Genomic DNA, 26687 nt, shown 5'->3' on the forward strand with positions numbered 1-26687 from the left:
CTGCCGTTGCTTTCTTTTAATTAACTTTTGGTTTTCCATTAGTTGCTCCTATTATTCGCTAAATCATAGGGAAACGCCTCTAATTTTCATGGTATATCCCTAAGGACGTCTATAGTATATTTAGATTGGCAAGAGTTTGAGTTAGAATATGTATTGCCGAACCTACAATGGCTGCATCATGGATAAAATAGGGACGAATTATCCGTCTCCATATTACAAATGGAAGCATAAACTCGTCATTACTAAAAATATTATTAAGGAAAACAAAACCTATAAAATTGAACCCTTCTATGATATTATTTGAAGTCAGATTTTAATATCCAGATTTAAAAGTATCATATACTGTAATAGATTTATATACAGTACTTGAAGTTAACATAATTTTTTAAAATTATCTGGTTGTAATAAGTTTTGAATGGGCCAAATAACTCCTGTCTGGCGGATGCATTCAATGATTGTTGTGAAGATAAAATATCATGATAATCACGTCATTCTTTTTGCCGTCTCACTAACAAAAATAATTACGTGAATTTCGTGGTTGGAATGATGGATCAGATTTTCAGGGTCTGGTAGGATATGATCGATAAAATGCTTACTGACTGAAAAAAATAATTCGGTGAAGTAAATTAAAGATCAAAAAGTAGTCTGAAAATGGAAAAGCGTGGACGAAAAATAATGTAAAGGTTAGATCCTTTAGAATTAAGTGATTGTTAAATATCGTATATCAAACTGTATATTAAAGTAAGTTTAGAAATATTTTAATTAATCTTCTTTCAAAAGTAAACTTTCGAACAGATAGAGAAATGAAAAGGGGAAATTTATTTCGGGTTATATCTACCCACTATTAAAATGTTTTTATGCTTAGAATGAAAATATATAAAAGACGATAGACCGCAGTACGAAAAAGTCACATACAAATGATATACTCTCATTTTCTGATACCGTTAACAATCTGAGGAAATGATCTAAGATAAAAATTGATTCCTAGCTTCCTCTAAATATGAAATATTGTACTTCCGATAGGGTCAAAGAAGTCATGATAGTCAAAGGTCATTGTACTCTTTCATACATAAATCGCTATAATTCATTTTTGGTTTGGAATAAAAAAATCAGAATTTGCTCAAAATGAGGGTATTAAATGTCTATAGTATGCATAAACTAATATTATTTCCAAATATGAAGTATTATACTTCTGATATAGTCAGAGGAAAAGGACGCCATGGTGGTCAAAAGTCATGGTTCACATTTAAATCACTATAACTCATTTTTCATTTGGAATAGAAAAATAAAAATTTGCCCAAAATGAAAGTAATAGATGTCTACATTATGCATTAACTATTCAAAATCCTCATTTTCTAATACCATTAACAATCTGAGAAAGTGATCTAAATTAAAAATGATTCCCAGCTTCCTATAAATATGAAGTATCATACTTCAGATGTAGTCAAAGGGAAAAGGCGTCATGGTGGTCAAAGGTCATAGTACACTTTTAAATCTCCATAACTAATTTTAAGTTTAGAAATTAAAAAAAAAATACACAAAATGAGGGTATTCACAAATGAGGGTAAAAGAGATTTCAAGTCCTAACAGAGATAACATAATATATATCATCAGGTCCTAACCGAGATAACATAACAGATATCATCAGGTCCTAACAGAGATAACATAACAGATATCATCAGGTCCTAACAGAGATAACATAGATATTATCAGGTTCTAATAGAGATAACATCATAATTTTCGAGAAACTCCATTTTTTTTCTCTGAATGTACCAAAAGTTTGGAAGTTATTAATCTAGAATCCATTCATCATCCATTAAAATATCTGTAAAATCTCCCTTCTTTACAATGAGACTTTACTGCGGAAATAAACATATTATAGGTTTGTAGCAATACAGTTATTTTAAAACTTATGGTGGACGAGCTAACATCTAAGTGGGAAGTAATTTGCTTATTACTGGATTAGAGAAAGGAATATCGAAGAAAATGTTTTACATTACCAGCATTTTGTCAGTTTCGTTTTAATGAAATATTGTTGAAAGGTAATTCAAGAATTATATGAAATCATTCACTAGTGTTATAATTTACAAAAACGCCTGTAATTGGAAAAAAAAATGCAGCTTGCGAATAAATTTGGATTTACATTATAATGGCATTTCCTCTAGATAAGAATAAAAACTGAACCATAAGATAAAATAAAATGCATCAGCTGGTACGTTCTCCTCTCAATTTTTTTGTATACTAGCATAATATAAAACGTTATGGTTTTATATAATGTATGTCGTTTAATGAAGATAATTAAATATGCATTTTGAAATATAAATTCTTTCTTTTGATCAAAAATTTGACAGTGGGTAATTTTGATTTTAAAATTTCTTTATAAAATTCATGCATCTAGCTTGCTGCGTTTCTGAGCTATCATGTTCTAAATCGCGCAAATAGACGTAGCAGACACGAGGCTGATTTTTTTTAAAAAAATCCTATTTGTTGAACAATAATATACACTCTGTTCCTTTGTGTTTGATATTTGATTTGATTGAGATGCAAGATTTTTTTTTTCTTCATACGAAATTCATAATAGCATTCTAAGCTTCTCTAACTCATTGTTTATGCTTTTGTTTTATTATAAATACATTTATTTCTCAAGTTAACATGTAGATGGCAAATATCAGACAAAAACTAATTCTTGAATGTATCGAATTATAGAACAGAAAAATTCTTCTAAAAATAATTTGTTTACTTTAGGTAGTATTACATAGACTTTATTATATGGGAACCTGTTTATTTATGTCAGACAGGTTTAAATAAATGTTCGTTATATATTAATTTTTAAATCATTAATATGATAAATCAATTAATTTAATCGTACTTTTTTGACAATTGACAAAATTTTATTTCTAAACTGAACTTTCTGAAACAAACTAACTTTTCCACTAAACTATTAAAATTACTAAAAACAAATGATTAAAAATAATATTTTGTTCTAGAAATTAGTATTCCGAAATGAATGAAAGATTTATATTTATTTTCAGTCGGTTATTTTTTTCCCCTCTATACTATTTTATCTTTATTCGACAGACATCCTCTATGTTTACGTTTTTCATTCATAAATATGGAAATTATATCATTTACAAAGTTAAAATGAATGTAAAATGTTTGCTATCCTTCAATGAAAGAAAATTTGTAATATTCGAAGCAAGATACTGAAGTTATTGTTAACACTTTTTAAAAATATTTAATTTTTGATAATGCCAAATGTCGAGAACTTTCATTTATTAAGTCTAGACGCATAAATAATAAACTTGTCTTCATTTTAAAACTTATTTATTCTTTTGTCATTCTGTGAAGTTCTTTTTGCCATTTTCATTCGTCTTTTTTCTGCGTTTTCCAATTCAAAAGAAAATTGCAAATTATATCATGAAATAATATATTTTAGAAATACTTATTTTTCGAAAAAAAAAATTTACAAAGGAAAGACATAAACAAATTCTTCATAGACAGGAGTTTATTACTTGGGGCTCCAACCATTTTTATTTGCTTTAGTCTTGTTTCACCTTAAATTTCATTCATTGAATAGAATATTATCGGTCCAAAATACTTTGATATTTTAAATTAGCAAGATCAAAACATGTATCTATCCTGTTATTTTCAGGTGCTTATCGATTTGCTGCAGGGATGCGTGTTAAATTGGTTTCGAAGAATTGGATCTTTCTACATTTTGACATAAAAATTAATTTAACATATCTTTTTTCTTTTCTTCGCTTTCTTTACATATTTTCATGACAATTTATTTGGAGAAACGTATCTTAAAGGATTTGTTGCCACAGTCATTTTTTGGGAAAATTGCTTTTTTTTGTATATTTTGTGTATTTAATATTCAAAAAATGTACATTTTTACTAATCATGATTTATATATTTTATACTCTGAGAGAGCTGATAATTAAACGTTTGTTTTCTGTTTTCGGTTTAAAAGAAGCATTTGATTTTTTTTTTACTTTAAAAAAAGATCTATTAAAATGTTATTACCGTTCAAAATTCTCAACTTTTCAAAACAACAAAATTTTGCTACATTATCACTTGAAAAATTGCTTGCGTTCATTAAAATCTATCTTTTATTCTCATGTATGAAAATTTTGAGATAAACGCTTTAAAAATATTTTATAAAGTTACATGCATCTTCTGTATTGAAATCTAAACCTTTTTGAATACATTTTGCTTAAGTGTAATTAAAAGTCTACTATTACTAGTTATTTTCATCAAACTGAATATTTCACAACATTTCATGCTGGAATTGTAGGCAAAATCATAATATTTATTTTTCTCGAATATAGAATTCCAATTCAAAACCTATTTTTGCATTTTATTAAAATGTAAATACAGAATGTGATTTTTAATTTATTTACTTTAATGGAATATTAATGCTAAAATATGTAATATTTGTAAGATTTAATTATAAGAGGTTACACTACAACTTATATTTTTTAGTATTCCTTTTTTTTATTAATTTCTAAAGCAAAATTAAATCTAGTATTTGTAGGCATTTTATTTAAAACAAATATAAATTCTACTCATAATTTCAATATACTCATATGCACGGAAATCCTAAATAAATTACTCTTTTTTTAAACATTTGCAGTTAAAATTAATTATCGGAACATATCCAGATTTTATGAACCGACTACAGAAAGCATAACAGATGATTTTTGCAAAAAAAGTTTCCAATGCAATATCTTATAACTGAAGAAACGACTAGAGCATTGCAAATTTAATCCTAATGTTTATTTAATAATAAATATTTTCTATGAATTTCGTGCTACACGTTGTTTATTTTTGCATTCATGTGGATTTATTTTATTTTGTAATTCATTAATGCAAAATCCATTTTTTGTGCGTTCATTGTAGTTATTAATTTTCTGATTTGCTTTTCGATGTCAGAAATTTCTTTTATTAGTAACTTTTCCTTTTTCTTTCCATGTCTTTTAGATTGTGTAATAAATTGGTTTTATGAACTGTAGCTACAATTGCCTAAAAAAACTGTTTTTATATCACCCTTTACTGCCAATAAATGTTTCAGCATTGACATAAATGATTAGATGATTTTTTAAACCACAGTTAAAAGCATCTTATGTAATGATTTTGTTTAGCTTTTAAAAAAAGTGATATTATAGAGAGAAAAAAAATAAATGTATTAAGTTTATTTTTTAAAAATGGGGAGAAATAAAAACTTTATTTATCCAAAATAATCATTGGTATGATCTGTTTTTATAAAACAAAATTCATGTATTTTTTTCAGTTGAGTCTCAAAATAACGCAGTTTGATTTAGAAAGGTTTTAAAAAAGAAAAAGAAAGATTTCCAATTTTGAAACCAATATTAATTTTTTACTCATATTTTCTAAGGGTTATCTCAAAAAATTCTTATGAAAAGTGTTATGATGTTTCATTCGCAAAATTGAATAATAAAAGATTTCTCTTTACTTGGCTGCGTAAACAGTGAGAAAAATTTAATAACTGTGTTGCATAATTTAACTTTTAACATTAACATAAATAACTTTATAATATTAATAATAATAATATATATATACATATATTATGATAATAATATCATATCAAAGTAAAATTTGATGAACTGTAATTTAATTATGCTTGAATTAAGTTTACAAATTTGCAAGTTAACATTTCCTTCCTCTCTAAAAATTTAATATTCTCTTAAAATTGAAAATGAAATAGAAAAAAAGTTCCATTTAAATTTCGTAAGTGGTATCTTAACATGCACATATTTATTAAAATTGCTTAAGTTGATTTTGATGCAAGTATTAAGACAAAAGCGTTTAAATAGTAAATTCAATCAGATCAGTTTTTGAAAGAAACATTTTTACTAATATACTAAAAAGCAGATATTTTTTATTTTCAATACTGTCAACTTTAGTTTATAATTTATTATAATAAATAGTATGGAATCTTGAAATTGAAAAAATTACGAAAAAAAGGCGAGTAAACACGAAAAAAAGACAAATAAAAGGTTCTTAAAAGTAATTCAATTTGATACATCTATCTAAAATAAAAATAGCATCTAATTGCCTAAGATTTCTTCATATTTTTGTAGAATGTAATTTCAAACGTTTTGAAAATGAAAAAAAAAATCAATAAAAAATTAATTGATTAACAAATTGTTTTTTTACGTTTATTTTTAAACAATTTCCATTCAGCATTTATAGACTCAAATGAAACTTTAGTTTTCTACATTTTGAAAACATCCATGAAATGTAATTTAGATAATATTAAAAGAGAATAACATATGATATATTTGCTTACCTTTTTACCCCAGGTAAACCTGAAAAGCAATTAATTCATTGATTTTTTCCTTGTTTTCAAATGAACATTTTATCCCTTGCATTTCATAAACATTTTTAAAATATAAATTTTCCTATAAATTAAATTTAATTATTAACTATCTTTTTCAAATCTATCTTTCAACAAACTATTTTTTAAATATATGACTTTTTATGTCGTTCACGCTTGTGAAGAGTCTTCAAATGTAAAATCTAAAAGATTCTAAGTTGCATTGTTGCTACTTTGTGCTTCTCTAGGAAAAAAAAATAAATAAATAAGAAAAATTCTTTTAGGCTTATATAGTCTTATCTTAACTGATTCACCCTCTTTTTTTCGTTCAAAACTAATGACATTTTACGATCCTTTACGCTTCATCGTATCAATGTAGCTACCAGATTAATTTCCTGCATAGCTCAGTGAAGCATCCGTTATTACATTTTTAGCCCATTAATAGACATCTATTGGTTTCTTTATAAGTAATTATTGATGTACTCAATTCTTCACCTTAGCGAGAATGAGTAAAAATAGCTCCTGGCCAATCCATAACACCCACAAACACAAATTAATAATCATTACATCTAAACCACATACTTACCAAGAAGGCATCTAACATAGATGAACTACCTTAGCGTTATACCGGCTTGCATTGTTTAAGTATTCAGTTCTGATCATAGCAATATATCAATTAGTTCTATGAATTCCCTATAAAAGTGGCGTTTCAACAATGGGGCGTCAGTTCACTGCTGAGCTGAGTTCGAAGCTACTTCGGTCTCAGTTTGGGTCGTAGAGATGATACCTCGGTCACCAACGACGGCTTCGAGCCGTTCCAGAAGGATGATGTTTCTGGTCCTCGTTTACCTGATGTGTCTCGGAAGAGTTGCAGGTAAGATATTTCATTTAATCTTTTACAGAAAATTTATATAATTGTATATTTTTGCTTAGTAATATTATGTTTAAACGTATAATTTAAAAGTAGCATTTAAATTTATAGCAAGTCAAAACTTCTCGAAATCTATTAAAAACCACATGTTTATTAATTTAAAAAAAAGTTTAAATCAGCATATCCTTCAAAATTTAAATGATTTAAGAGGAACAGAATAATAGTGAAACCTAAAATAATATCAATTCAGGTTTTTTTAAAATCAAATTGTGACTAAAGGAAAAAATTGCTCAAAAATTATTTCGAAACAGCAACATTTTTTAAAATCTTTGAATATTAAAAATATCAAAAGAGATTACAAAATACAGAAATCCATATTTGAAGTTAAAAATCATTTCAATTCAGAAAACCATAATCATCAGCCACATCTTTTAAGATCTTTTTCTAAGTTTCAATTTTGTTTTTATTTTGCTTTTTATGCAATATTTAAAACAACTAAAATTAATTATTGCTTAAATTAATATCAAACCGGTATTTGTGAAATCAGATGAAAAGATTCATAATTATAGAGGAAAATTTTTTAATTCAATCTCAAACATTATTCAGCAAATTGTACTATTTTTTTCTATAAATGTTTCCAATATCAAAGTTCACCAAAAATTGTCAAGGGTTGAAAGTCTCCTTTCTGTAAGTTTCACAAACTTCACTTCCACTGACATCTGAAATTTTTAAAACCTCAAACCTTTTCCTACTTTATACCATGGAAATTTGTAAAGGATTGCTAGTTTAATTGTCACCATCTTCATTTGATTTCATCTTAATGTTGTGAAAATTGCTACCTTAATTTTAACCAACAACATCGAAAAGGAATGTTATTGCATCATATCATATCCAATAATTGTGAATATTCATTGATTAATATTTTAATTTGACAATTAATTTTTAGCAGAAAAACATTAATATCAACGTTTTCTCCGTTTTGGTCTTTTTAAAAATATTTTAGATTTTAATTTACAGGCGAAATAAAAAATTCAAGCTTAAAATTAAATTATGCCCTTAAACGATGACTAAATTTCTCATTGTCTGTAATATTATATTAACAAAATATTTTGTCTTTTCCAACTTCCAAAATTTTCTCTTTAAAACAAATAAAACTTTTATACTAAATTATTAATAAAAAGCATCTACACTCAACTGGAACACTTTTTTGAAATTTATTTTTTATGGTATTAAAAATTGTCGTGAACTGAAATGGAAAAAAAAATAAGAAGAAAAAAAAAATAAATGAAATATAATATTGCGTATAACTTGCAACTCATTTTATATGAAATAAATGCAATTAATTATTATGAAAATGTTAATTAACTTTTCTAAAGTACTTATTAATTTTTGTTTAAAATATTCAAGCCAGCGAAAAAAGATCACCTGGTAAACACTGATAGTTCAAAAAAATGATAACAAAAAACAAAACAACAATTAAATTAATAGAGTCAAAAAGACAAATAAAAAATAATTATAATCATGATCTGAACTTAAAAGTCAGGATAATTAAATCGTGTATGTAATAAGATCCCCTATAAATAATTGAATAGTAAAAAAATCCTAAAAACAATTTATTTCTAATCATTAAAAATATTTGTGAATTGCACATTCATTAATTTTGAATACACTTTTTTGAAATTGTTACTAAGTTTTCTCCTACGGAGAAAGATTTCTATTTTTAACAAACATTGTATGAAATATTAAAAATCAAAAATGTAAAGGTTGTTTATCCAATTCTTGAAAAACATGTTAGTTAAACCTTTTGTATACTCTACATTTCAAATACTTTATTTTAACTACTTTTAAAATCATACAACGTTAAAAACGTCGCTATATTGAACTAAATTTAATGGTATTTGAAATTTGATTATCATTTCTCTACTTCTTTATTATAATTGCGTTGAGATATATTATAATTTCTTTATAATATATCTTTGTTATTATAATTTCGTTCGGTCTGATAATCCCACACATATTGTGATTTCAAAATAAAAAGGTTTGTTATTATTCATAATTTTTGAGATACTATCTAAAATAGAATTCTTGTAACGAAATAATTATTTGACCTTTTTTAAATCAAACATTTGATGATTTTAAATTTGGAGAAAATGAGATTTTTATTATAATAAAAAAATGAGTAAAAAAGAAACCGATATTTTCAATAAATGTACTCATTATCATTCTCTTTTCAAATTCAGTGAAGCAATAAAATGTAGGTTGAAAATACATATTAAAATGATCAAATAACTACGATGCAAGAGAATAAAGAAAATATGTTCCTGACTTCTAAACTTTTTAACAAAAACAAGAAAAAGCAAATGAAAACAAAATTGATATTTTCAGTATTGGTAGGATAGAAATAATTAGAAAAACTAGTAATTTAAAACTATTTCATCATTTAAGATGGTTAATCTTTTGTAATAAAGTGTTAAAATTTTTAAAGGTCTTTTATACAGATAACAAAACTTTTTAAATATTTCACAAATTTTTTGTTCGTTTGTGTCGTAATAATATTTTTATATTCATAAACAATTAATAGCTTGATGAGTAAAAGATAAACTAAATTATTGATCAATAAAAATTTATTCTAAAAAAAATAAACTTTTTTTAAAAATTAGTATATTGAAAACCAAATATCAATTTATCATAAAACTACTAAATTTGTTTATATATGTTTTATAAAATTCAGTTCCTTCTTACCAACTTAACTAAAATAAAATATAAAATATTCTGGAATTTTAACATATTCCAACGAAATAGTAAATCTCTTATTTGTGATCTTTTCAATATGGTAAATAATGAAATTCATGAAAAGAGGGTTTTGATACTATAAAAAAAAACTTTTGGCAATTATTTTAATGACTTCAAAGTAAAATTAATAAGCTTAATTATTTCCTAACTAAAAGGCGTGTCTTAGCTAAATTAGAATGTAAAAATCAATGGTCTATTATAAATTTCTGTAACAGGGCGTAACCACAGATAACCAACTTCGGAAGGTAAAAATATAATAAAACTAGACAAAAGCTTTCACATGTATTTTTATTTTGAACAATTTAAAATTTTGACAATTATGGCTGTTAATTATTTCTTCAGAAATAGAGCACAGATAATTTAAAAGTAAGAAAAAGTTACATTAAGTACAATTAATTATATATTTTGAAATTTAAAATTCTTTTCTGTTTTTATAACTTTTATCAATAAAATTTCATTATTACAGAATTCGATATATTTTTGTTTAATTTTAATTAAAAACGATGTTTAAAAATTATTTAAAAATCTTTCTAGCTTTCTAGTGGCTTTCAAATAAATCCTATGGAAAATTTAAATGTTTTACATGTATATTTCCTAATTTTAATGAAAGTTTTAAAGTATTTTTAATTTTTAAATATCAAAATGGTAAAATCTTTCAAATATATTCGAATGTGATCAGAGGTGCATTTATTTGAAAATATTAGTTTGTTTTTAATTTGCATTTCCATAAAGAATTTAAGAGCTCATTTTCTCAATGTTTCTATTATTTAAATATTGAATAAAATATTTTAAACAAAATTTAAGTTGTATTCTAAAACAGAAACGTTTTTTTCAAAATATAAAAAAAATCAAAATATTAATTCTCATTTTTTATGCAGAAAAGTTCTTGAATTTCATTAAATTAAAGAATCCCCTATTTATGAAATACTACAATCAAAGTTTCGTACTCAATTCTTAAATATATCTTTAAGAAAAATAACGTAATTTAGGAAACTGTGCATATATATATTTTATAAATTAAAAAATTTGCTATCTTTTTTTGATAATTACGTATCAATTTTCATTAAACAATAATTTCACTCTATATGCATTATTTAATACATTCTTTGTAACCTGGAAAGATAATGATATGGATTTCCATTTTTTTTATTTATCACCATTAATTCAAAAAATAAAAAGTATCATATTGCATTCTTATTGCATATGCTTATTGCATATTTCTTCTTCGAGAAATAATCTTTTTTCTTTTCATCTTTTCAAATTTGGGTTTCTGAGAAAATAGTCGACGCTTTAATTATGAACATAAAATAATGAAATTATAATGAATCATTTATTGTCAATTAAGCAATATAATTAATTCATTTTACAAAGATATTTTAGATTCATTCTTTTTTATATCTTCTTTTATTGCTGCAAAAATTCATCATATAAGATATCCATATTAATTCTCATCTGAGAATTATAATTTTTTTAGTAGTATAAAATAAAATAATAATAAATAAAGTATTAATACTTATCTTTAAAATCATTCATTTCATACAGGTAATTAATTAGTTATTTCATCCATTAAATGTCAAGAACATAATTTTTTTTTAATGAATCATTTTTACCCAGATAATGTTGCCATTTAAGAACACATATTTGCAATATTACTACAAATGTTGATTATTGAGAGCAGATTTCTTAGGTGATATCGTTTCATTTCATCCAGATAATTAATCTGTTGATTTCATCCATTATAGTTAGAGAAAATATTTTTTATTAATCATTTTTACCCAGGTAATGATGCTGCAATATAGGAACACATATTTGCAATATTGTTACAAGTATATGATATTGAGAGCAGATTTCTTCTATGATATCGTTTTATTTAGTTGCTATAGTCATATAAATGCCTCAACTGAAATTATGGTATCAAAAGAATTTAATATTATAATATTAAACTGAAAAATTCTATTGAATTTGCAAAAGATTGTAACAGGCAAGTTCCAAGCCAAAGGCTCCTTTATTACTTGTAAGTGTCGGCGATGTTAAAGGTTTGGGCAATATCATTCAATAAATGTTTTTAGATCAATGGAATCTGAAATTTCATCTATCAAATAACCCTCGAGGTTTTACTAAGCTGTGAATTTTATTATAAGAAATATTTTGAGAATTTTCCAATGCTGACTGAATTAAAATGATGTGTAGTGAATTAAAGCAGAATATCTCCAAAGAATCGAATCCATCATTTGAACAAAAATGAAAGAAGTAAGGTTGTCTATATAACAATTATTAATGAATATAAACACATCCGACCAACCCTAATTATAAGTCAGGAGGTTTAACTCGAAATTCTGAGATGAGCAAATATAAGAAAACAATAACTTTAGAAATGGGCAAAAAATTGAATTTTGTTGCTTTATAATATTTCTCTTCATTGATGATGTTTTCAAATCAGTTTTGCCAACATCATTGTAACATTCCTTGAATGTGCAATTTTCTTAACTAACCTTCGTGTACCTCGTGAGGGTCAGAGTAGTCAATTTGTGATTATTTAACTAATCTTAAACTAGGCGATTTTCAAAAAATTCCCAAAACTGATTATAAAGACTGATAGGCAGGGCACAATAAAAAGGAAGAAGAAAAGAATAACATCAAAATTTAAAAAGGATGACTATTCTTGAATTTTTGCTAATTTAAAATGAGACAAGTCAGTTGATGCACTTTCAGTTATTACTGACAAAATTTTTTTCAATAGGTAAGTAACTACGGAAACAGCGCATTTAAATTCTTTTAATTACTTTAAATATATCTTTAAAAAGATTAGTTCTGAAAACTTTTCGATTCAAATGGTATCAAAGTTCAAAAACATTTGAATTGAATATAGAGGGAAAAAAAGAAAGATAAAACTGCTATTCCTTCAATATTTTACAAATTGTTCTTCTCCTTATATACATAAATAGATAGAGAATTCTTTGGTTACTGATCCATTAGCTAAAATAATATGTAAAGTTTTTTTGCTTTGATAAAATGGTATATCACATATGACTTTCATACTACTCAATTTCTTTAAAAATATTTAATTCTGAATTATAATACTGTGCACAAGTTATTTTTAATAATAAATCTTTCAGTAAATTATTATTATGCAGTTACAAAGAAACTTAAAAAAAAAGTCGATAAGTATTCAAATCTATACATAGAAACATTTCAAAAAGAATCGAAAGATCTTTTTTTTTGGTAGACAAATTATTCTAATATTTGTTTAATTAAATGGAATTAATTAATTTGAATTGAAAGATATTATGTTTCCTTTCCGTGCACAGAGGTATTTTAGAAAATAAGTAACTTTTGAGATATAACTATAAATTTTAAATAACTAAGGAATGAATGACACTTAAAAAGAATTAAAAGTTTTGTTTAGGAAGTAATATCATAAAATAATAATATGTTATCTTTCTTTTTGGCATACTTAGAAAATTAGAATTATAAATTTTTTTTTATGAAAATGTTTAGTTAAGTTCATTTAAAGTTCAAGATTGTTCATAAAATTAATGATAATATTGTCAATTACATTATTTAATTTTTAATGTTTCGATTCTATGAATAATTCCATTCATTATTTTTAGCATCATCAAACGATGAAAAAATCCACCACCAGCAACAAACTGAGAATCTGACCACTAACGACTCTGAGGGTGAAACTTATAAAACTGATAAGATATATCGACAATCAAGAGCTTTACCACGATTCGAAAACTCGGAAGCTGTTGAATCATCTGAAGAGGAGGTATTTTTGGAATCTGTTCAGAAATCACCATCAGAAAGGAATTCTTTGTACGTTATTCCACATTTAAGACCTGGACGCACATCCACGCAAATCTCAGATTCAGACGAAACTGTTCAGTTGGAAAATATCTCTAAACAAGAAAGCAAAAGAAATAGCTACACAACTATACCAATGCTTCGTTATGGACGATCAAATGATTTGATTCCTATTCCAAGATTCGGCAAATCTATCGAATCAACTGAAGACTCGGATTCAAACCTCTCATTAGATGATGTTTTAAATCTTCAAGACAGAAACGAGGAAGAAATTTTGAAAAATGACGTCTTACATATTATTAAAAAGGACAATATAATACCTATTCCCCGATACGGAAGATCCGAATCTATGATTCCCATGCTGCGTTTTGGTAGGTCAGATTCCATGATTCCCATGCTGCGATTTGGTAGGTCAGATTCTATGATTCCTATGGCTCGATATGGAAGATCAGATTCTTTGATACCAATGATTCGATATGGGAGATCAGATTCCTTAATCCCAATGGCTCGATATGGAAGATCAGATACTGTGATACCTATGGCTCGATACGGAAGATCAGATTCCTTGATACCAATGATTCGATATGGGAGATCAGATTCCTTAATCCCAATGGCTCGGTATGGACGATCAGATTCTTTGATCCCAATGGCTCGATATGGAAGATCTGATACTTTGATTCCAATGGCTCGGTTTGGGAGATTAGACACTTTGATACCTATGACTCGATATGGAAGATCAGATTCTTTGATCCCAATGATTCGATATGGGAGATCAGATTCTTTAATCCCAATGGCTAGATATGGAAGATCCGATACTTTGATTCCAATGGCTAGGTATGGACGATCAGATTCTTTGATCCCAATGGCTCGATATGGAAGATCCGATACGTTGATTCCAATGGCTAGGTATGGACGATCAGAAACTTTGATACCAATGGCTCGATATGGCAGATCTGATTCTTTGATTCCGATTCCAAGGTTTGGTAAATCCAGTGAACATTCTGAAAATTTAGATTTAAATTCTGACGGAATTGCAATTGAAGAAAACTCCGAAGAGGAATATAATTTGGAATCTCTAAAATCTTCAAAAAAACGTAATGATGAAAATGGGGCAATTATTCCTTATCCAAGACCTGGACGGGAATTACAAACAGCAGAGAAAAAGGAAGACGATTTGAAATCATCCGATTCTGAAGTAAGACGGCAAACAAATGAGTCCCTTATTCCACAAATTAGATATGGTCGAACATCTGGGAAAGCAAAAACACCTGAAAATGAACAATCACATATTTTTATTTTGCCCAATATTCGGCCTGGAAGATCATCACAGACCATCGTTGCTAACAAGGGAAAGGAAGGTACAAAATCAGCTCAATATGGGTTATTGCCTTATCCTCGCCCCGGACGCTCAGATATTAATCAAAATGGTATGGAAAAGCAATTTAATGATCTTAATGAAAATCTAGATTCTACCTTTGACATCAAAAGGTCAGAAGAAGGTTCCGATGACCAAATTGTTTTAGAATCAGTTTTAGAAGACGATATTATATTAGATCCAGGTTATATAAAGTCATATAAGGAGCAGAATCTAATTAACGCTGATGAAGATAATTCACGTTTTGTTATACCCTATCCTCGGCCAGGTAAACGAGATTTGACTCAAGAAGAAACCCCAGTAAAAGTATTATCTGGAGATTCAAAAAATTATCCATATTTATTTAAAATTTCCAAAGAAAACGATGAAAGTGTTGACTATTCATCATCTTATTCAAATGCAAAAAAATTAAGCAATGAAGGAAAGTTAGAAAGTCCAAAAGAAAAGAAAATGGCATTAAAAAGAGAGGTATCTTTTGATTATTTATCCGTTCCCCATTTAAGATTTCAGCGTAGCATTATCTCTGACAAGCCCGAATTCCTTTTACCGTATCCAAGACCAGGAAGATCAAATACTATCTTGCCCTTTCCAAGACCAGGAAGATCAAATACTATCTTGCCCTTTCCAAGACCAGGAAGATCAAATACTATCTTGCCATTTCCAAGACCAGGAAGATCTAATACTATCTTGCCCTTGCCAAGACCAGGAAGATCTAATACTATCTTGCCCTTACCAAGACCAGGAAGATCAAATTCTGTTCTACCGTATCCAAGACCAGGCAGATCAGATTCAATTGTACCCTTTCCAAGACCAGGCAGATCAAATACAGTAGTGCCATTTCCAAGACCAGGACGATCAGAAGTTATTTTGCCTTACCCTCGACCAGGTAGATCAGGTGCAATCTTGCCATATCCCAGACCAGGGCGTTCCACGAGAGATAAAGTTTTGAAAAGGAATGTAAATGAATATTTGATGCCACACTCACAAGCTGAAAACTCTATGAATGAAGAGAGCTCCGAGGTTTTAGGAACATTTTTACAGGAAGACGATTCTGGAAGAGAGTCTTTTAAATTGAAAGATGTTCCCAGTCTTGTCAAGAAACTAAATGAAGAAATTTCAACAAGCAATTCAATTTATCTTCTACCGTACCCTAGACCTGGAAGAACTGTAAAAAGGAACTTCGCATGAAAAATGCATTAAAGAATTTTTTAAAAAATAAATTGCAGTTTCATGCTGTAATATCGTTGTTTAGCAATGGGAAAAAATTTGTTTGTATGCTCAAACAAGAAAAAAAAATTTCAATATGATACATAAATGAAAGTTTTGAAATAACTCTGTACAAAATAAAAATAATGAATTGTACTGAAATAAAAAAAAATGAACTCTCTCTTTGAACAGTTGTCTTTGGTCATTTTTGTTTTGCATTTGTTTACTCAGAAAATTCAATTAGTAATTGATCATTTATATTTAGAATAATCATGCTTTTCTAATTTTTGATTATTCGTAGATTTTATCAGAATCTTAAATTATGGCTTTTAAGTATTGTAATAATAATCAGATAATTCTTTAATAATTATAAGTAGATTATATAATTCTAAACTTTCTTCTTTTACTACTGTCCTTTAAAATTTAAATAATAAGTTTATATACAATTTAATAGAACAGGCATTAAAATAAATAATTTTTGCATTTTAAGTCAAAAAGAAAAAAATAGCTTCACTCATAATATCATATTTTTTAAAAATCTTATTCTTGCAATGAAATGTTTCCTGGACATCCTTATAAAATCATTAAAAAGATTTCGTTCATAAGTAAATTTAACTTAAAAATCAGCTGTAAATCAAGTATAAATTTTATTCAATCAAATAACTTTACAAAATGTCGTTGCACAGATATTACGAATGATTTACTCACTCTGTGTATGATTTTCATTCAAATCAAACTATACTATCTTACGCTGTTGAACACATCCTAAATGTTTGCTTTTTCTCTGTAAGCATCTTATTGCTGGGAAACACTTTTACTGGGTATCTAAATATAAAAATCTCTAAACAAATCTGTGTCAAAAGCATTTTTGTTTAAAGAGCTGTATAAAAATAATGATTGCTTTTGTGGAAGACGAGCAAGTAGGTAAGATTAAATTAGAACCCTTGCTACAATGCTACATTCCTTACATTAAAAAAAATGCATTTTTTTCCGGAAATCTATTTTTTAGATTGAGTGTAAAAAAATGATACATTTTAAACTCTTGATGATTCAATTTTTTTCTTCTGCTATCACAATAAATGTCATGTTTTTGTTTAGAAATATATTATCTCAATCAAACTGAGAGTCCATAGAATTTCTGGAAAATTCACGTGTTTGCAGACCGTTATTTTAAATTGAAGCGAGTTATACTTTTCTGATAAAAAGTATCAAAAAATGTTTGAGAAAGTTTTTAAATTGAAGCGAGCTACACTTTTCTGATAAAAAGTATCAAAAAATATTTGAGAAAGTTTGAACTGGTAATATGAGGTCAATTTAAGAGGGAACTAATAAGGTTTTATTACAAAAATAAATAAATAAATAAATAATAAAAAAATAAAGAAGAAAAATTAACATTTTTTTTTAATTTCTGCCTTTAATCCACCTAATGAATGTAAATTAAAGTAACTTGAAAATTAAATAACAAATGTGGTTGTGTATAAAATCTCTACAGGGCAGACCATTTGACCTAAAATACCAAATTTGGTTTGTACACTTTCGAATTTGAGTATCTGTAGTTCAGAGCGATTTTTTTAAGTTTTAATTAAAACTTCCATTAATTAAATATTGAGCGAAATTTTGCAGACTTTCAGTCACAATTTCGGAAACAATTACAGTACAAAAATGATTCTCACATCATCTCAAAACAATTATATTATTTTAGTATTCGTGAAATTGTAATTGAATTTTGGCAGTTTCTAAAAATACATTCTACCTAATTTCTAACAATAGATTACATTGTACCCTGAAAGTCAAATATTTTATCACGTGACTTTTCCCTTTGTTTTAAGCTAAAAGAAATATTCTTTTTAATATCCGAATAAATTTCCAAGACGAGTAAAAGTTACAATTACAATATCACAAAATTTAGGAAATAGATGTGCCACACATTTACGTTTTTAATAATACTTTTATGTGATGGGATTGGTCTCCATTAGAAAAGTTCATACTCATAATAAACAGAACATACGTAAGACAAAATAATACGATTTCATTACCTGGAAATTTGATGAAATGTTGAACATGTAGTTGTAACTAAGAGATTTAATTAAAATGAAATATTATCAACATTTTTGGCGAACTATGGATACTAAGGTGATTTGTTATAAATTTAATTGCAAGTTTTATACTTTGTGTTTGATGACAAGATCGTTTTCTTCGGTAGAAGTGAATTCCTGAATTAAACTGGCGGGATCAGTTTCGCTTATTTAATTAAATTCCCACAGTTTGAATAAAAATTATTTTCAAAAATATTCACAAATTTTAAGTGAATTAAAAAGTAGAAAGTATTTATTTTCATTATTTTCTACTTTTTACCCTCTCGAATGTGAAAAATAGAGAAAGTATTACAATTGTTAAAAAATTCGAATTCGAAATCTAGACAAAACTCCACACTTCCAACGTTCTAGAGTTTAAAAAAATAAATTTTGTCATACTGCTAATCTAATTGTAAATAATATAACTAAAAAAAACTATTTGAGCTGGACAGATGAAATATGATACACTGACCTTATTAGATTTCCGTTTCCTTATTAGAAATATATTCAGGGGAGGTCTGTGTCTGATAATACAAGTTAAACTCGATAACTGCAAAATTAAAAGAGTTAGATAAATAACATTTTGTACGCAGATTTTACATCTAAAAATGTATATTCTCATCTATTGGCCTATATTTTCGAATGCTTGTAACCGTAATAATTTATAAAATGCAACCACTTGAATCAAATGTTAAAAAATCTATATTTTATAACTATCTATCGCCAATGTCATCCTGTTTCGGAATTTATTAAAAGAACGTCAATTAAGTTCTTTGAAAAATTACCCCAGATTCGCAACGAGTTACTCAATCTACCTGCATACGATCCTGCTTTACCCAGCTCTAGGAAAAGACCTAGAGCTGCAATTGATAATGTTTACATCAATTTCCTAGCCGTAAAAAAGCTGAGGACATGGTAACTCTGTTGCCAATCTGGTGGCTTAAAATTCTCAAAATTATTACTGTTTAGGCCCTAGATAGCTACAATGTGCTACACGCGTGAAAATTTTCTGAAATTTTTATTCAGCCCAGTTATGATCAGTCCCCCATAGAAAAAAGGCACGTGCAACGTAAATCCATTAAAATTATCTATTTACCCCATAAATAATCTTTTTATTATTTTAATTAATTAAATTAGATCAAATATTGAAAAATATGTATAAATTAAATTAATTACCAAATTTCATGACGTTAGAGCTTTACTGCGCTCGTCTAAACTAGCTCAATTAAATTTAACTCTCCCTAAACTAACAAATTAAAGTATCTATTCCAAATTATGATGTGGAGGTGCTCGTGACCACTTTGTCACATCGCGGAACTCCGAAACATCACGACGTTGCCGTTGCCGTTGCCAATGTCATCCAAGGCATTCAAACCTACAACCTACTACTTCAAACCAACAAAACCTAAATTCAAGGTCTACAATTTAATGCGTGAGGAAAAGGATAAGACCATTAATGCAGAGTATGAGAGAAAATTCTGAGGAGACCATTTCCGTTAATTTGAAGCCTTAATTTCCAGTTTATCTTTATAAATATTATGGCATCATAAACCTTTTTTTAAATCAAATTTAAATTTATTGTCATCTGTCTCCAGTCATATGGAATCATATTCAATTAAATAATTAAATTAATTGATGATTAATTTCTCAAAAAATATTTAAATAGTGTATCGACATTGGGAAAACACACGAGTAAAAATATAATTATTTTACTTTTAACAATGTGAGTAAAAATTCTTTACGATATAATTCCGGTTTTAGAAATATAAAACAGTTCAAGTTAAAGACAATTTTTTTTAAATGGAATGGAATATTTTATTTAGATACAAAAGGAATCCAGTGAAATAGAATTGAGCTACAAAATAAAAAATAAAAAATTTAGAGCGCATATTCCTTTCCTTCAAATGCTGACTATGCTTATGAAAAAAATATTTAATTGTATATTTTTCCCAAAGAAATTTCGTTACAAAAAATAATTGTATTTTAACAAATGTTTGCTAATATAGATGAAATACTAAATAAAGGTTGAATAGATATGATTAGAAATGCTTATTGAGGTTAGGATATTTGATCTTCTGCTAAGGATTTCATAACAAAAAGAACTGAGAGTACTCATGTTTAATCATATAACAAGCGACACCGAATAAATAGCTCAAGGGAAAGAGGTCTGCGATTCTTTTGTTAACGAACCTTTAAGTGAAAAGTCAAACAGAGGGAACAAGAGAATGCCTCGATATTAAATTCTGTATTTAAAACTGATTGTTTTAATTTTTCACTATGCATTCTTTCTTTTCAGTTGTTAAATTTATAAAGAAATAAAAAAAAACGATACTTGTTTCATTTTGAAATATTTGGAGTATGGCCAGAAACAAATGACTTTTATAATTATTTGTTTTTTTAAAGGTAAAATAAAATAACTAATTGGAAATTATCTCTTCCTAAAACCTTATTTAAAAAAGGAGGAGGATTTAATACATGTTACTGTAATCAAACAAAATCAATCTATTAAGTACGCAAAAGTAAACCTAGCATTAGAATAAATCCCTTTTAATGTTCTTCTTTAAATCAGTTTCTATGAATTTTATTAACTTTTGAGCTGATGAAAGTACTTTAAGATACATTCTAGTTTATAATTATTTATAATAGTTTATTATAATTTAGTAAGAGTATTTAAGAACAGAACATTAATAATCAGGAAATTAATAATTAGGATTAATTAAACCATTATGGATTCATCTTCATCATAAATGTATTAGCGCTGCGTATTGAAAAAGTAATCTTTGATGAAAAGCGTATTAACATTAGAATTAATTAATATTCCTCTACAACGATATTTTGTTGGTTTTTCTTGTATTGAATTTACAATTACCTTTTGTCTTTCATTTATTGCTTCTTTTATCTAAGATTTAATGACACATTCTGTTTTAGCAATGTTCTAATTATCAATTAATTGGTTTTGATTCAGCATTGATACTAGTATCGATTAAATATTCTTTCTATTAATATTTCCAGGTTTTTCCTGTACTGCATTTTTGTTATTCCTTTTTATCTAAAATGTATTATTATAAAATGCAATTATAACACATTCATCTAAACTTTGAATGTTCCTTTATACATCGTTTTTCTGATAAATCAACACAGATTTACAATTGTTGTCACAGAATCACATACCAAAAGAACGTATTTAAATCATTGTGCACTTTAGTTATCATATTTATATGCTTGTGAAAATGCAAACCGCCAGACGGTCAACTCTTTGTTAGTTTTGATTTCAAATCTGATTGGTATCTGCCCAGCATATTTTATATCTGAGTATCAAATTTATCCATTCGCTTTCCTTGTTTTGTTGCAATCACATTAAATTACATTCAGACAGCCGGGCAGACTGACTTCTTATGAATGTTTTTCGCTGCAATGTTGATTAAAGATTTCGAGCAAATGGCAATGTACTAAATTTCATCTATTCAGCTCAAAACGATTCAGAGTTATCTAGTTAGCAGACAGACAGGCAAACTGTCACAATTCTAAAAAAAAACTGTCATAATTCTTCAAGCTGCCTAAATTCTTTGGACTCAAAGATGTCTGAAACGTGGTGATTTTATCATAATCTCGAGTTAGGATTTTTTGACGATTACAAAACATTCTCTTTTTTTTCTTTGTACTTAAGAAAATAAAAGTCAACTAACAAACTGAAGAAATAGAATTCAAAGCGTTATTGATTAATTTTGATGACTTGTTTTTCTGATTTTTTTTCAAAACTAATTATCTGCATGCATATTATTTGGAAATCATGATGAACTGATTGATCTGATTGAATCCCTTTTCGTTTAGAACACAGATATATTTCCAGTTTTTAAAATTGCAAATGATTAAAAGATTTCTTAATGTGCTCACAGGTTTAATTTCCGATTTCGAATTGTATGTTTAAATGAAATTCAATTTTGAAAGCGACAACAACATTAGGTGAGCTAAAGAAGAAATAAACAGAAGAATGAAGAATCCTTTCATAAGTGGTAGAAAATAAAAAATAAATTAAGTAGAGAAATACAGCTTTCGATACGTGAGAAGACATGCTTAATCTTTTCTGTTTCTTTTTTTTCTGTATTATTTTATTTCTTAGTGGCTGTGGAGGCGATTATCAACAAGAGTACAACAAAAATCAATATGAAAACAGGCCTCCCGCTTTCGAAATATCCCCGTGACGTCACGCAGTTCGATCTCTTTTGGGCAGTTTAATTATAAAATATCCACTAGGTGGCACTCGCATCTAGAATCCAACATGTCTTCTTTCTCTTTTGAGGAGTTTGGTACAGCGCTTGTGCAGAAGATATCGAACTATTAGCTTTTTTACGGAACTCTTACGGGGAAGCGTCAAACAGTAAACAAAGTATAAAATTGTGAAAATTTTGGGCTCGGATCATCATCAGTCATGTTTGACATCGAATTATAAATGCCGAAATATTTCATGGGCATTGGATTCGAGCATCTCAGGTATCGTACGAAGCGAGGGAGTTTCGATCCAACTAAAAATAATAGCAACAACAACATCACGTTGCGTTCTGTGCTATTTTTAACTACCAGGTAAACAGAAACTTGCACAGTCTGATATGCGGAAAAATTACGATAATAATCGGACATTGACCGGACACGACAATGAAGCGTTGTATTTTAGAGATGACAGTAGTTCTTGTGGTAGTAGCAGAGAAAATATTCGCCTGGGTCCATTTATAGACTTCGGAGTAAGTATCATTGCATTAAATAACATCTTAAGTGTATAGTTATCTTTGTATTTGATAATTCTGCTAACGGTTTAGGTTTGAAAAACTTTTGTAAATTTCACAAAATAGGTATATTAAAAAATAAATAAAGCATTATATTTTTAAAATCTAAATGCTACGATAATCATCGAATATTGACAGAAGATGACATTGAAACCTTGTAATTTAGGGATGACATCAGTACTTTTGGTAATATAAGAGAAAAAATATTCGCTTTGATCCAATTAGAGATTTTCAAATAAATATTATTACATAATATTGCTCAGCTAAATTAAATGTCAGCTTTCTTTGCTAGGTATAATAATATTATTTATTTGTTTTGCAAAATATTTTGCTGATTTCAAAATTAAAAATATCAAAAATGAATGAATGACATTTTAAGTTTAAGAATAATGAAAAAATTTGCAATAAAATCAAAGAAAATATTCATTTAATTTATTTTATGTATCCTGAAGTCAAAATTATAAAACTCAAATATGTCATTAATCTAGCAATTAAAAATAATGCAATTTTGACTTAGATAAAAACTTGATTATTAATATTTGAGTTGTTTTTAAGAATCGACTGAGATTCCGAACTGCAAATTTAGAAAGGGTACTATCTATATTTTTCAGGCATTTATGATGAAGCATGGAATATAGATATAAATAAATAGGTTTTCAAACCTATTTAAGAATATTTATTGCATGATTTAAATGTGAATAAAGGAAACTAAATACTATTAATCAGTCCATACTACAAAAAAAAAGTTTGGACTCAATTTGAAATGCATAGAAATACTTGAACTTATTTTCTTTAAATTGTTGTTTCAAGTTCTTTTTTTTATTCTCATTATGTTGGAAAAAAATTAGCTCAATTTTTAAAAGAAGTTAAAGCTGAAATGAATATGGGAACACAATTAATAATTGAGAAATGAAATGTATAATTCTGAGACAATTTTCTGTCCCAATTTTTCAAAAACAAACAAAAAAACACCCTCATGTTGTGCATTTCCAAAACTAATTATTGCATTAGATTTTGCACCGTGTACAGACGACGGGGATTTGTTCAATTTAGATCCAAATTACATGCATTAATATATAGAATGCAACATCGGAATTTGAAGTTGGTTGCCAGTTGCAAAGCTAAATAAAATTATTTTGTATGCAACGAAGTTGCCTCCTAGAATAAACGCGAATTGTTTATTTTTGATATGAATGTAAAAGTATTTGCATTGTTTACTTTTGGAGCAACGACATTTAACACTTTGGAATGAAAGCAGGTGACTGGTTGCATATCTAAGCAAAAATATTCCTTTTTGTGCAAAATAATAATAATAATAATAATAAATTGCTTCCTAAAATAAACAAAATTGGACAGGAGTTTATAATTTTTGCATTGAAAAATGCATACAATTGTGCATATCTTGCATTAATAAAATCAAACTCCCGGCATTGACAGTTGGTTCTCTTTTGTATAACCAAATAAAAATATCCAAAGCGTGCTAACTAACATCCTTTTGAGCCAAAATAAGCTTGGATCAAAATGGAGATTGTTAAATATTACATAGAAAACGTATTGCACTCGTTAATAATAGCTTGAATAGTGAAACCAATCACTTTGAAATGGTGAGTTCCGACTGCATAATCAAATAAAAATACTCTTTTTGGAAGAATGCAAACTAGAATGCCTTAACTTGCATTTTGAAATACGCTTTTATCAGAAGGGATTTGGTTTAAGTATGCATATTAAATTGCGCACATTTATGCATAGTGATAAATGCATGCACTTATACGATAGTGAATGCAACTGATTGCAAAGACAGATAGATCCTCAATTGCAAAACACAGGAAAAATATTTTTCTGGAAAGAGCGTTGCACATCATTATCTCAAATCGAAGAGTTAACAATTCAAAATATTGCATCATGGCCGTAAATATACTGTACTTAGTAAAATATTTTTGTTAGCATTCTGAAGTCACGCAACTGTATTTATTTTACAGAAAACACATTTTTCTATTAATAGAAAAAAGGGACAGGATTAACTTTGATAAATATTCTCATTCAGTCAATTAAAACATTTATCATTATCTATATAAAAAAATATTTTCAATACATTTACTAAAGAAAAATTAAACGGATATTATTTTCGAAGAAATATGTGAAGAATTAAAAATAAATAAATAATCATTAAAAATCTTAAAAATGCCGTAAGTCGTATAGAGCAGTGCAAAATGAAACTTCGCGATACAGAATGAAATACTCTTCTTACCTTCATTATTAAGTCTTGCTGAATTAAAGTATTTAACCATTTTATTTTAAGTATGGTCATTAGAATATATTCAGCATAAGCCTTGCAAAAATATCCAACAATTTTTTTAATATAATAAAAATTTGGAATAGGTAATCAAAATTGAATAAAAAAATAAATAAAATCTAGAAAATTCACTTTTTGTTCCATGGATGTCACCGAGCTATCAATTTTAAAGCAATAATTCAGTTTGTTAAAAACATTATCTTAAATGTAAATGGCGTCTGGATTGATATATTTTATTAAATAAAGTTGTCCATACAGAAATATTAGACTAATAGGGCCCGCATAGAATCTCCCGTGTCAAAATTCTGAAACGTAAAATAAAGTTATGAAAACGAAACAGAAAAAAGTGATTCTAATTTTCCATGTATTTTCTCCCTTCTTAGCAATGATATCGCATGACAAAATAGAGACAATAAAAATCGACACAATTAACTAAAAACGGAGACGCTATAACAAAACAGAGAGGGGATGGGCAACGGAATTAGAATATTTCTTGCAAGCAACACGAATAGAATTTGAATGATATAAAATAATTTTCATGATTCCTGATTTCTCCTAATTTTGGCTCTTTGCCAAATGGTTGAGGATATAAAATTTTCCCCCACGATTTAGTAAAGAAAATTTTTTAGATCACCGTAAAAATATGTAATTCAAAACATTTCAAAAAGGGCATAAACAATTAATTTTATAAGCATAGTTATACTGTATGAAGTTAGATAAATTTTGTTTTGAAAATATAAACAAGGAATATAAACTGAAATAATCAATAAATTCTCAATAGCAAAAAATCTTAATTAATGAGCTTCATTAATGTCTTTATTCTGTCAGTCTGTTATTATTCTTACTTTAATATTAATTTTATTTATTAATATTTAAGTAATATTTTCATCAATCTTGAAATAACTTTATACCCCACCGAATTATGTCAGCTTGCCTTCTGTTAGTGCATCCTGAAATAACAATATAATTAATTTCAATACAAAGAGCTACTTTTTATTTAAAACATTAAGCATACAAATTAAAAATAAATCTTTTAATTTCCTTATTATAATTGTTTATGGTAAAAAAAAGCATTTAAAAGTCTTTAAAAATGGAAATATGTTCGTTATTAAGAAAAGTTTTGATCTTATATAAAAATATCTAAGC

The 26687-nt window shown here is 27.1% G+C and overlaps 2 protein-coding genes across 3 annotated transcripts in view; both read left to right on the forward strand.

Annotated features, from left to right (window-relative positions):
* The window catches only part of LOC129966127 (sodium- and chloride-dependent glycine transporter 1-like), a 175746-nt gene that overhangs the window by 15799 nt on the left and 133260 nt on the right, over nt 1-26687 (forward strand). The window contains exon 1 of one of the 2 annotated variants that reach the window (XM_056080512.1): nt 22822-23206. The exons of the other annotated variant lie outside the window; for it this stretch is intronic. Coding sequence (XP_055936487.1) covers nt 23075-23206 — 132 coding nt within the window. The 5' untranslated portion in view covers nt 22822-23074. Of the gene's footprint in view, nt 1-22821; nt 23207-26687 lie in introns of those variants that run through there. 2 annotated transcript variants of the gene reach the window in all.
* On the forward strand, nt 7086-16513 carry LOC129966126 (uncharacterized). The gene is made up of 2 exons (XM_056080510.1): nt 7086-7214; nt 13616-16513. The coding sequence occupies exons 1-2, from the start codon at nt 7121-7123 to the stop codon at nt 16372-16374; spliced, it is 2853 nt and encodes a 950-aa protein (XP_055936485.1). The 5' UTR covers nt 7086-7120; the 3' UTR covers nt 16375-16513.

The sequence above is a fragment of the Argiope bruennichi genome, chromosome 4, assembly GCF_947563725.1.
Source record: "Argiope bruennichi chromosome 4, qqArgBrue1.1, whole genome shotgun sequence".
Lineage (NCBI taxonomy): Eukaryota > Metazoa > Arthropoda > Arachnida > Araneae > Araneidae > Argiope > Argiope bruennichi.